We start from the raw sequence: 13,691 nt of genomic DNA on the forward strand, positions 1-13,691 counted from the left end.
ATCCAATTATAAGTAACCCCAACCCCAAAAAAGCACACATTTTCTTGTATAAGCAGAAAACAAAGGCCATGCAGAGTAGATACTCAGAAGTACCTAAGACATACCACCAATAAGAAAATAAGTTTCTCTTTTTTGCAAGTGCACAGCACAACTGTTGGAGGCTGCTCCTCAGGTCTGGCACTGCGATTGTTGATTTCCTGTTCCAATTCCCACTTGTTCCTGCAACACTGCTAATGACTTTCCACAGTAGAGGAATCACTGGGGCTTGCAGATGAGATGGATGCAAGTCAGACAGGTGGACAGTAGATTGGCTATATTATGCCAGTTTGGTATTATATAGGCTGGGTAGCTAGCAAGTCAGAGTTAGGGGGGGCTAGCTAACTGTCAGTTGAACTGTGTGATGTTGATGCAGATTTTATGAAGCAGCCAGCCACAAATATTCCTGGGTCCTTTGGAATATTGAGCTGCTGATTTTAAACTAGAGTGGCTCCCTAAGCATAATTTGGCTATTGTTGCAGAGCCACGTAAGATGCATATATGACACTTCACACACATACTAAAAGGGGGGAATACCTTTTAAAAAATAACAAAGATTCATAGTTGCCGCTAGTGCATTAGCAAACATCTATGTGGACACCTACCTGTGCTGTAATCCTATATGTACTTAGCAGAACTGAGTTGGAATCATTTCTGAGTAGATATTCCTAAAATTTGCATTGCATAAAATTCTGAAGTACGGTAGTTTGAATTTTAATCCTCTGCACTAACCAAACTCAGTTGAACTCAGTCTTCCTTCAGCATATAGGTGCAAAACTAGGTTTTAGCGTTAGAATATTTCTTCCCAACTCTATAGGGTTGCCATATTTCAAAAAGTACAAAGCAGGACACCCCAAACATTGTTGAGTTTTTTCTAGGAAGACCCCCAAGGTGGGATTTCTCTGTTTATTTGCTGAAGATCCAGGACATCCCATACTGGTGTAATAAAATACAAAAAATGTAAACCCACTTATTTTCCTAATCATATTATAAGCTATTTAAGCAATATATATATCCTGTATAGTTGTATATTACTATTGGAAATTTGCTCTTTTTATTTTAATATTATTCTCTTCCTTAGTTATTCGTGTTGGTTTCTTCTATGGATGTTGTATTTAAGTATTAACTTTGCAAATTTCCTTAGGGTTCTAATGGTCAGTCTCATTATATATGTTAGAACATCAAGGAATGTCTATATAATTATGATTATAATGCTGCTGTTCACAGACCGCGCTACTAAAAGCTACGCTCAATTGAAGTATGCCTTCGGTGAAAAAGATCTGGCAATGGGAGAAGGTGCTCAGTTATTTTCTAATACAGATCCTAATGAGAGTGAGAATAAAGCTTGGCAGGAGCTACAGCACAACCATGCAGGTTTGAAACTTACATTTTCGGGTTTTGTTTCCATTTACAATGGCACGGTTTATAATGTACCTTTCCAATTTTTTACAGTTAATCAACTTAAAGCTTTATTACGACAACAAGAAGAAAAAGAGACTGAAACATCCCCATCGAGGAGGAGTAGAATGTCACCCACAGTGAGCATTATCCTCTTTTTTCTTTTTAAGGAAACAAATAATTACATGCCTGATGGCAAAGTATCTATAGAAGCAGCATTTATGCTGTCACACTTGGTGAATCACATACACGTTCAACAAGGCATTAATGGGCTAGTTAAATGTGTTTATTAAAGATGTAAACTTTTATATTCATTGCTGTCTAGCTTTACTTCAGCCCCATAAATCTGGCCAAATGTATGCAACATGCACAGAGCCCAGCAGCAGAAAATATGTGGAAAGCAAGTGATCTGTATTTACTCTTATTGCACTATGTGAATAGAACACCCACTAAAGTCTGATGGTGTTTTTAGTTGTTCATTGCAGAGGTGATGGAGTTCTGAGCTGCTCATGAGAGCCTTTTCATGCAGTTAAAGATCTGAGAGCCCATTCTAATGTATGTGTAATTATATTGTATTATATTATAATTTGCTCAGGGGGTAGAGGCTGTTTGTAAAATGTCATTTGCAGGCTGTTTAGAAGAATACTTAGACCTAATTTTTGCTCCATTGGAGCAATACTCAGCCTATCAACAGCAAGTAGACCATGTTGTCCCAAAGCAAGTCGTCTCTCAACAAGGATTGCTTCCATCTTGTCTGGATTCACTTGCAACATATTAACCTTTATCTATAACCTGAGAGAAGGAAGCCTGTTTGTATAAAAGTATTAATAACTGAGGAACAAAGGCCTAGGTAAAATGAAACTAAAGTCAACAAATGAATGCTAGTGCTGGCATGCTCTCTGTTTTAAGAGCTTATCGTAAGAGTAAAGTATTTATGATCTTCTACGCACTCTTAATGAGCACAGAAGAAAATCTGGCTTTGATTCAATAATCTTACTAGATATCAAATGAAGATAACACTTAATGTAAGTTATTTAATTTTAAAGCATTTTTTTCAACATAAACATTGCTGGAGAGGGTCTTGCCTATAAATGCTTACTATGCCTAACTGATTTATTTCCTGCAGAGAACATCTAATGCTACAGATCAAAATTTGCCTGCCCTTTGTGATCTCATTTCTATCATTAATGACCAGTCACAATACATTAATCACTTAGAAGCTGAAGTCAAGTTTTGTAAGGTATTGTACATTGTGCTTAACCTACTTATTACTTGGTCTGTCATGTGGATTACATTTGTACATTCAGAATTGAAACAAAACATATATCACCACAAGATAGATTATGCCATCTATTTTCTGTTAGTTAGAAGCAGACCTCAACCAAAAGATACATTTTATCTTTAGTCAAACATATCTTAAATAGGAACTAAACACATAGAAAAAAGGACTGTGAGCATTATGTGACAAGATGCTGGTACATTTCTGTTCTTCAGCCTCTTTAAAAAGGTAAAGGTACCCCTGCCCGTACGGGCCAGTCTTGACAGACTCTGGGGTTGTGCGCCCATCTCACTTAAGAGGCCAGGGGCCAGCGCTGTCCGGAGACACTTCCGGGTCACGTGGCCAGCGTGACATCGCTGCTCTGGCGAGCCAGAGCCGCACACGGAAACGCCGTTTACCTTCCCACTGGTAAGCGGTCCCTATTTATCTACTTGCACCCAGAGGTGCTTTCGAACTGCTAGGTTGGCAGGCGCTGGGACCGAGCAGCGGGAGCGCACCCCGCCGCAGGGATTCGAACCGCCGACCTTTCGATCGGCAAGTCCTAGGCGCTGAGGCTTTAACCCACAGCGCCACCTGCGTCCCCTCAGCCTCTTTAGTTGCATCCTTATTATGCTAATTGCATATCCAATACACACTTGCCCCACAGCACCCATGTACATGCAACCACATATTCCTCAGTTGCACACATGCCTGTCACTATGTTCACATTTAACACTTGCAAACTCGCTGGCCTTCTCCAGATGACTCATGAGCATTTATCCTGATTTGCTTGCACAAATCCTATGTGGAGGTTAGGCTACATCAAGCCTGTTTGTTTGTTTGTTTGTTTGCAGGGCAGTTATACTGCAAGGAGCATTCATCCTGCATTCATCCTGATTTGCTGGTGGGAAAATCATATGTTCATCCCAAATTTTTAAGTGCATTCTCTGTCACTTTCCAAGCCAAAAAAGTCCGTTTCTTTTTTTAAAGTGGATCTGTTATGTTTAGGCAACAGAGTGCTTTAATCCACATTAATTATGCAGGCCTAAATCTCTAGTATGAGGTTGAATCCCTGATGCAAAATACTGACAGTCTGGAGGTGGCCAGTGATTCACTGAAGTAAACATGTTTTCTTTGCAGTTTACTTTTTGACCTTTTGACTAAGATGAAGTTAGTGTAATTTGCGCTTGTGAGTCTTTTATTCTCTGCTCAGCCCTAAATAAGACATGCTTCTTCAGGTTATATTCATGACTTCTAAGGGTTGCTGATTTTGAGCTGGATACAGAAGGTTCTGTAAAGTTACCTCAGCACTGCCAGAGTAACTTCAAATAATAGAAATATGCATTTTACAGTTTTAAGGAATGCAAAATATCTATGCCTGGGCTGTTCTTGTTTTTAACTTACTTTTTTATTGTGCTGCAGTCTGGTAGTTGAGAATAGTGCTTTGTATTCCAGGTAATGCTCTTCTGGTGTAAAAACCTTCCATCCATGTTGGAATTGGCCTCATAAGTGACTAATGTCTGACATTTGATAAACAATGCTCTCCGCAAGCAAAAACATGTTTCTTCACTATATATTTAATCAGAATTTATTCAAAAGTGGACATTAATCTTTTATGCTACAGTGAGAAGAGCATTTCATTGCCGCGTTTAAAACTCATTACCATACTTTTTACAGTATACATATTTGACTTTATAGGAGGATTTATCTGAACTGAAGTCTCAGATATGTACAGTTGTGCTTGAAAACGAGAAACTCCATGATAAACTGGAAGTAACAGCAGAGCACACTTTGAGAGAACAAACCCTTCTGGATGCCTCAGTAAGTTTTCTAGAATTTATATTTGTTAGCTTATATAGATTATATACAGCTGTACTTCAATAGCAAATATTTAAAATTTATGGAACTTGAAAATACAAAAAAAGTATAATATTCCATAGCCACACAGCTTATTTTACTACAGTCATACCACGTGTTGCTTTCTGCTCTTGTTACGGACTTTCAGCTTACGAACGCGGCATACCCTGAAGTGTTTACTTCCGTGTTCGCCGCACGCGCATGCACAGAAGCGCTCAATCGCGCCATGCACATGCGTAGAAGAGGCACTCTAGTTGCAGACTTTTCAGGGTGTGAACAGCACCCTGAAACGGATTAAGTCTGCAACTAGAGGTACCTTTGTATTTGTCATGTTCTGGTATGCACAGTGTTTTTGTTCTTTTTGTTCTTTTCTGACTTAGAAGCAGAAGCACATAATGGCTTCCTTCCTATCATTGCACAAGCTGGACGTAATTTTAATTGTTTGGCTTTTCTGCCCCGTCTCCCCAATACAGTCCTGAACAATTTCTTCTGGGAATGTCTTTAAGAAAAGACATGGGATATGTTGCCAGGGCGGGTTGCAGTAGAAGAGGGCAGCTTGTGGAAGTGTACTACTTGCATAGTATTTAGATGCAACACAACACTATTATCGTGCTCTTTGTGTAACTTCACAGGATATCCCATTTTCACATATTGTGTAATGTTTTTGTTTGATGTATGGATATGAAATGGGCACAGACACTGAAAAGCTATTGTTCTTGTTTCAGGGAAATACACAAAATGCCGGTGGTGATGATTCTCATGTTTGTGAAACTGCTAAATCGTCTCATAACAATGAGCAGGCTACAGCAGCTACATTTCTGGTGGATAAATGGCAGCTAGAACTGGTCAGTGCCTATTAGAAACCCACTGAACTATTCATATGGCATTATTTTATTTACTCTTTTGGAATAGGAAATTACTTAAATGTCATCACAGAGAATTATGGGTAAAACAAATACTTTTAAAGTGACCAACATAATACAGTTGGATCCACAGCTTGCAGAAGGGAGCTGGCAGAAGCTGATATTTCTGTCTCCTCCTTTCCCCGCATCTCCCCAAAGCCTGAGGTTTGGAGACCCTGCTCACTTGGGTGAGCAGGTTGCTTGGAGGCTGAGGAAGAAAGTCGGAATGTCGGAATTCCAAAAATCTATTGGAAGCTTGCAGACAGTGCTCAAGAGAAGAGAGGGAGGGAAAGTTAGCTTCTGACAGTCACTTTCTTTGGACCTTCCTCTCAAACTAATCAGTAACATGGAATGTAACTTTGTATACAACTGGAGAGTTTCCTTTCTGGATCTGTTAAATGTCCTTCGAATTCAGCATTCTGGTCTCTGGCAGGGGCTGATCAGATGCACCAGGAAACCTCAGACATCATGCTTGTCCTCCATACCAAGTAACCAAGATACAGGGAGGAATTCAACATTGTGCATCTTCTGATCAGTCCATCAGTGCAAGCATTTTAAGTTAATTGATTTAATGAAAAGAAACTATTTGCCAACTGTTGCTTGACAGAATGTTTTAGCAAAGTATACATTAAAGAAAACATGCATATGATTTATAGTACTTGAGTCAATATGTATTATAATCTTTGGAAGCTAAAACAAATCTTAATCAAGGAAACACTGGAATGGGAGACCTTCAGTACAGAAGCATCAAATGTTGTATATGATGTGCTGTGGAATTTCTTAAACCTATTGAATTTAGATTCATATATGAACTTAAATATTTATACCAGGCCTGGCCAATCCAGACATTTCATGTTCCTTGCCAGTTTTACAGTTGCACACTTCTATTCCCTTTTTGTTTTTGAGGAGTTTTTCTTTCCTCATGGAAGGGGTAAAGCTAAAGGCCCCTGACAGTTAAGTCCAGTCATGAACAACTCTGGGGTTGCGGCGCTCATCTTGCTTTACTGGCCAAGGGAGCCGACGTTTGTCTGCAGACAGTTTTTCCGGGTCATGTGGCCAGCATGACTAAGCCGCTTCTGGTGAAACCAGAGCAGCGCACGGAAACGCCGTTTACCTTCCTGCCAGAGCGGTACCTATTTATCTACTTACACTTTGATGTGCTTTCGAACTGCTAGGTTGGCAGGAGCTGGGACTGAGCAATAGGAGCTCACCCCGTAGCGGAGATTTGAACCGCTGACCTTCCGATCAGCAAGCCCTAGGCTCAGTGGTTTACACAACAGCGCCACCCGCATCCTGGGTTAGCAATCTCTAAATAAATATTTAGCTGGAGGTTTGAAACTTGTGCTTTTTATTATATGGATGTATTATATATTTTGGGTATGTGTGTGTGAGAGAGAAATCTTTTTGCATTGTTACTATTTTTATCCTATTTTTATTATGCTTGTTTTAAGATCTGTTGCTACTGTAGCTTCCTCCAGTATTCCTTATTTATTACTACCATGGGTCTGCTCGGTTACTTTGGTTTTAATATGCCTTTTGGGAAATGGTTCATTTAGATCCTATTTTTCTGTTTGTGTGATTGGTATGTCAGCTCTCACACATTCTATTATGCCCCTCATGAATATTCATTGCTATACTGCAATTTGCTACACACACCCATTGGTGGGGCTGCACAGAATGTATGTGTTCTGTGTTGTTTTCTCCTTCCCCATAGTCATTCCTCCCTAGCATCTTTACCTTTTTCTATTGTGGGCATGCATGCATGCAGGAAATACTTGTGTGTGCACTTGACAGGAAGGGAGGTCATGCCAGGTAGAATAGACAGGTCCATTTCTGTAGTGACCCCATGGCTATCACTGTGTAAGCTCCTTACTATGATGCAATACAAACAACCTAATCCTTGCTAGTTTTGGTAGGTGGGCTCTAAAAATGTTTTTGCTGTAGGGTCTAATAGTTTGTAGCCTCTATTTTTAATCCTGTAGTGTTATGACTGCCTGTGATATATTGATTTGAAATGTTTTTACTAATATTCTGTTATTGTCCTTGTGTTGTTTATATATATCACGGTATATAGTCTTAAATGCTGTAAGTCATGGTTGGAAAATGCTATATTTTGAATGTCTGTTAAAGTATACAAAATTCATTATAATTTTATTAAATTTTAAAAATAAGTCTTGATTATTATGATCAGATTTCTTGACATGTCTCTTACTTGTAGTTAAATAAACCAGTGTATTTATTTTGTTTTAAAGGAAAATCTAAAATGTCTCTATCAAGAACAGACAGAAGCACTTGAAACTCAGGTCCTTTCCCTAAGGTAATAAAAAAAATCTTTCTTTTCACTTCAGATTGGTATCTGCCACCTGAATGAATTTTATTTTGTTTTGCCTCTTTATAGCTATCCAAAGTTCAGCATAACAAAGAAGCAATTATTTTTCCACCTCCGCCGTGCTAAGCAGCTGGTCCTTTACCTTTCTCGCCCTGATCTTGCCCCAGTGATCCATGCGATGGTCACCTCTAGGCTTGATTGTTGTAATTCTCTCTACGCGGGATTGCCCTTGAAACTGACCCAGATACTCCAGTGGGTGCAGAATGCTGCGGCAAGGTCCTTATGGGGCTCTTGCCACGGGATCATATCCATCCAGTGCTATACCAGCTGCACGGGCCCCCAGTTGAGTACAGGGTCAGGTTTAAGGTGCTGGTTTTAACCTTTAAAGCCCTATATGGCCTAGGACCCTCATACTTACGAGACCACCTCTCCTGGCATGCCCTGTGGAGGACCTTACGGTCCACAAACAATAACATCTTGGAGGTCCTGTGCCTCAAGGAGGTTAGACTGGCCTCGACCAGGGCCAGGGCCTTTTTGGCCCCGACCTGGTGGAACGCTCTTTTGCAAGAGACCAGGGCCCTGCAGGATTTGATATCTTTCTGCAGGGCCTGCAAGACGGAGCTGTTCTGTCAGGCCTTTGGTCGGGGCCCAGTCTGACCCCCTTTGTTTGTTATAAGACCCAGTATGTAAGTGACCTACCTAACCCTTTGCACTGGCTCATACAAGACCAGCACAAACAGTTGGGCCTGGTGAGCACTCAGTGTTCCCATTCCCTATAGTTATAATCCATGGGTTGCCATCTGATTTTATTCTGCTCCAAATTAGATTTTAAGCTGTATTTTAATCAATTGATTTATGTTTTTATAGTATCATACTTCGATGTTAGCCACCCTGAGCCTGGACCTGGCCAGGGAGGGCAGGGTATAAATAATTTTTTATATTCTTATTGCTGTCTATAAGATGCCCCCATGTATAAGACGCCCCCTTTTGGGAGGGACTCTGAGTTAAGAAAATGGGGAGAGATCTATAAGTGTATAAGACACCCCCAAATTTTGAACATTATTTTTTAGGGGGGGGAACCTTATAATATTTCTGGTGCTCCTATAAAACTTGAAATTTGAACTATGTACAGAAATCTTAAAGGCTTGGTGTATGGGGTGTTAGGGTAAGGGTAGCACATCTTGTGGGGGACATGTTGTGCTTCATCTGGAGCAGTTTGTCCACCTTTGCTCCCCACTGCGCACTTATCTCTCTCACTTGTGGCTCTTAGAAGACGTCAGTTGTGACAGCAGCTATACCTGGGAATGGCTTCAACTGGCCGGCTAAACCATGTGAGGGTAGCTGATAGGTCTCAAACCCTGGGTACGTTAGGGACTTCGCTTGCATGTGAAGACAGGCTCTGGTGAATTGAGCAGACCCAAGACCAATAGTACATCCAGCGATCAAGAAGGCTGTTGAGGGAAGTGAGGGGCAGATAGTGCTTGTCAACCTGGGAAGGTAGCTCTAGAAGGTAACTCTAGGAGAAGGAAAACTTTGATCCTAAACCTCCACTGCCTTGTGAGATATCTTTGGGAGGAGAAAAGGTTAAGGGGTAAATCCTACACAAATCCAGAATAGAATCTCTGAGTTAGTTGGATGATGCCTTGTACGCCTCCTTCCACCATCTCCTACCTCAAAGCTGGTGGCAAACATAAGCTGGTGCTCTGCTTTCCTTTGGACCACATCAGTGAGGCTGATGGCGGGATCTCCATACACATTGCCCAGTATTGCACCCCAGGGAGGTCACTTTAGGTCTGCTAACATACATATGTTGATGAAATCAGGTTTTTGTTTAAAGCAACACCTGAGAAAGGAAAACCTAACAGCACAACCAGTACAGCTGTATTACATATCTATCATCTATCTATCTATCTATCTATCTATCTATCTATCTATCTATATCACAGTCTTCTGTTAGTTATAGCTTAACATTGAATGATACCACATATTCCACATTTCTCCTTATGCCTAGAACAATTTTAATTTTGTCTTAATATTTGTTTAATGTGTTGAAATGTGTGTGTCTGTCTGTTTAGGACGAGCCAGGTAATGGGCAACCATGTTGCCCATTCAGAAATGTTTAAGTTATTCATTCTCCCCATAATAACATTCTGCCATTTCATGAACATTATATATATATATATAGAGAGGGGCAATGTCAGGGCTACACAGACCCACCCGCTGTCGCCTCTCTCTTCCCAATAAGCAGCAGCAATGCTGTTGCAGCAGCTGCAAGACTTTTGCTGTGGGTCTGCTCCTACCAGGTGAGTCACTCCTGCATTTGACTTGTATAGAACTACCAAGAATTAGGAAACAAGAAAGTGGAGTAAACAGGCTTTGCCCTATTGCAGCTGCTGTCTTTCCTTTCAGTGTGGTGTAGTGGTTAAGAGCGGTGGACTCGTAATCTGGTGAACCGGGTTCGCGTCTCCGCTCCTCCACATGCAGCTGCTGGGTGACCTTGGGCTAGTCACACTTCTTTGAAGTCTCTCTGCCCCACTCACCTCACAGAGTGTTTGTTGTGGGGGAGGAAGGGAAAGGAGAATGTTAGCCGCTTTGAGACTCATTAGGGTAGTGATAAAGCGGGATATCAAATCCAAACTCTTCTTCTACTACTACTGTATTGTGTTCATATGTTTTCAAACTACCAATACTAGATCAGTGATGTTAGTCGCCATAAGGGGAACTCTGCTTCTGTCATTCTGCCATACTGATGGTCTTTTATCCAGCCTTGTTTCTTGCTTATAGTGTTGTATGTCATTTCCTTTCTAGAAAAGAGTTATCAGAGTCTCAAAAAAAGTGTGAAGATCTGAGTGGAAGATTAAAGCATCAGCATTTGCTCAGTGCAGCAAGTAGTTCCATCAGAGTTGGTGGCCTTTGCCTACAATGTGCACAGCACGAAGCTGTTCTTTCCCAGACACATTCAAATGTCCACATGCAAACCATTGAAAGGCTAACAAAGTAAGTAGCGGGACAGTTAAATCCTGAATTAAAACAAATTATCGCAAGGTGATTTTTTAACAGTGTTTAAGCCATGATTTGGGTGCCATTTGCTGTGAGGTTCTGCACAAACTCCATTAAGTGCAAAATCCATTTTCTCCAAGGTCACCTTTCTTTTCCACCTCTCTCACAACAGTGTGCTTTAGTTGTTTGCTGAGGTCTCGGAGGAGACTTCATGAAGAGAAATTGAAAACTTTGGATAGAATATCGACCAAACACATTTCATGGGTGTTTCTCTTCCTTCTTAGCCCTCTACAAAACCATGTTCCTTGAAGCATAACATTATTGTGCTTTTATTTCTGTGTGGCCAGGTAACTTATAGCAAAAGCAGGAGAATTCACTTCAGTACTTTGTTTATGTTGTGTATTGCTTTGCATCTGACTTGAAACCCATTTCCAGGACTTCAAACCACCGTTGTGCTTATCAGTCATAAAACTAGTACGGAAAGGATTTTAGAAAGGTTGCTGGTGAGTTACTTCAGATATCTCTGCTCCACTCTGGAAATGCTGAGCCATTCAGGCTGCCAGACTCTCTCCATCATATTTGTGCATCTAGGTTTTTATGATCCCTAAGCTTATTTTTCTTACTTATGGTTCTTTTCTCTCCCTTGATGCAACAAGAAGTATTCATACAACATCTCTAGCGGGTAAGAACCTAATTTACATAAAAAGACCCAGTGTCCATCTGGACACCTAACAAGAAGATGGGAGAGGCATCCTAAATGCAAAGAATCCAAATTGTTACCTTTTTCTGTGTACTTTGAGAATAACATTAACATACGATTGCACCTTGAATGTAATAACTATCTATGGTAACCCAAGAGAAAGTTCCATTGAAATAAGTGTGATTTTCCTGTAAACTTAGATAGGATCAGTCTGTCAGTTACTGACCGGGGGCTTGCATGAATAACCATTCACCATCTCTGACATGCATATCTAATAATCTAGGTCAGAATTGTACATTTGAAAATGTGCATGGTAGTATTGCTTTAATCATTGGCAACAAGCATTTTGCCTGCCTTGCATGTGTGGCTTATTCCTGTTCTTCCCTCCCCATTAAACATACGCTATACATCACAGAGAATAGTTGATTCCTTAGTTTACATTCTGTATGCATTCCTTTTATATTACTCTCTTTTAAAGTCCTAAAACAGAAGCAATGAAGAATCCTAGACTTTCTGGTTCTGTGCTGCAGATTATACAGCCTAGGGAATCTGTTCTAGAGTTGAAAAGATTTTCAGTGTAGTTGCCCATATTCAGTACTTAATGTGGGATCCATTCTTTATCATTGCTATAATCACGATTCTATTTTGCTGGATGCATTGAACTTCATGGGGTTTTTTTTCTTGACTGTGTGTGTTTGCTATATTGTGTTCTGGTGGGATGCTACCCAGTTTGCATAAATTGTGATGTACCTGTTACTACTACTCAGCACATCATGAGAACTCACATCATAATATAAGTTTCAAAACATTGCTAAAATTAAACACTGATACTCATTTTAAGTGGATTTTATTTCCTTGGTTAATTCATATATTTATTTCCTTTTTTAAAAAACAGTGAAAGAGATGAGCTAATGGCAGCACTTTCTTCAGTCAGAGTAAACCTAAGTGAAATGCAGCAAAGGGAATCTAATGCTTATGAACAAGTGAAGCACGCTGTACACATGACGGAAGAAGCCAATTTGGAAAGAACTAAGGTAAAATAGCACTACTTTAGGCAAGCCTAAGGATATACTTCTGATTATCACTTGCTTGGAAAAATAATAGAGAGACAGTTACCTTCAAGTCTACTGTGCTTCTTGGAGATGTCTGGCTAGCTGCTTTACAAATCAGAATGCTGGATTAGATGGGTCTTTGGTCTGATGTGATAGGGCTGCTCTTGCGGTTTTGTTGGGGTTGTGAGCCTTGTTAGATACTAAAGCAGTGACTGACTCTGCTCTCCGGAGGTTTCATTATCCCTAACTAGTGCCCATGCTGGCTGGGACTGATGGGTGTTGGAGCCTAGCAACTTCTGGAGGCCCATGAGTTAGCAACCCTTCACACTATAGCAAATATTACTAAGAGAGAGATGCTACTAAATAAAAATCACTGTGCTGCTCTGGCATATATCAAGTGATATTTCCTTTCTTGCCCATCCTTCAGTGAAGTGCCTGTGTTCCCCCCCCCCTCGCTCTCTATTGCATCTCTCACTCCCCAAATGTTGATTACTACGATACCGCCTTTATGTTTGTTTCCTTTCCTATCCAAATAACATTTTGATATGGAGGGGAAATGGGCATGGTGTATTATAAAAGTTGACTAATTAAACAACTAAGTTTCTTACACCAGTATGTTATCTGTGGGGTTTGTGCCCAACAGAATAGAACCGGTCTCAGAAATATGTCTTGGTTTTCATTCATCTTGAGAGAATTAAGAAAGAGCGTGTGTTAAGTTGGTTTTGCCTCCCGATGCCATATTTCAGACAGTCTCCACTCATATTCCTTACAGGGCAAGTATTACAGTTTTCTTAGAAATGCTACTCCGTTAAGTCCTCTCTGTTCAAATCGGGTTTTATGAACTTTGCTTGCTGTTGATCAGGCTTCTAAGCTTTCAGAACTCATACAAGCACTGAATAATTTTTATCATCTATTTTAGGGTGCAGTGTGAATAATATTAAACAGCTTTAAAAACATTTATGGTAGTGAGTTGTCTTGATAATGAGTGCCATCTGCTGTGTAATTAGTGAATTACCTCTAATTGTGAGAGGTTTATAATCAAACGTAACTTTCATGAGAGGGAAGATTAGATTGTATAAACGGGAAATAATTTTCCCATACTATGATTTCAAATAAGTTCTGAAAAGAATACAGCTGACCTCAGTTTCAAGACTTGTGG

At 40.2% G+C, this 13,691-nt stretch overlaps 1 protein-coding gene across 2 annotated transcripts in view; it reads left to right on the forward strand.

Annotated features, from left to right (window-relative positions):
* Nucleotides 1-13,691, forward strand: part of SDCCAG8 (SHH signaling and ciliogenesis regulator SDCCAG8) — a gene marked incomplete at its 5' end in the record, with an annotated part of 88,722 nt that overhangs the window by 3,331 nt on the left and 71,700 nt on the right. For both annotated transcript variants that reach the window (XM_083732344.1, XM_083732343.1), the window contains 8 exons: nucleotides 1,264-1,410; nucleotides 1,489-1,574; nucleotides 2,561-2,674; nucleotides 4,391-4,513; nucleotides 5,275-5,394; nucleotides 7,704-7,768; nucleotides 10,589-10,777; nucleotides 12,376-12,514. In XM_083732344.1, coding sequence (XP_083588470.1) covers nucleotides 1,264-1,410; nucleotides 1,489-1,574; nucleotides 2,561-2,674; nucleotides 4,391-4,513; nucleotides 5,275-5,394; nucleotides 7,704-7,768; nucleotides 10,589-10,777; nucleotides 12,376-12,514 — 983 coding nt within the window. The remainder of the gene's footprint in view (nucleotides 1-1,263; nucleotides 1,411-1,488; nucleotides 1,575-2,560; nucleotides 2,675-4,390; nucleotides 4,514-5,274; nucleotides 5,395-7,703; nucleotides 7,769-10,588; nucleotides 10,778-12,375; nucleotides 12,515-13,691) is intronic.

This window comes from Podarcis gaigeae (genome assembly GCF_964106915.1).
Source record: "Podarcis gaigeae genome assembly, chromosome: 3".
NCBI lineage: Eukaryota > Metazoa > Chordata > Lepidosauria > Squamata > Lacertidae > Podarcis > Podarcis gaigeae.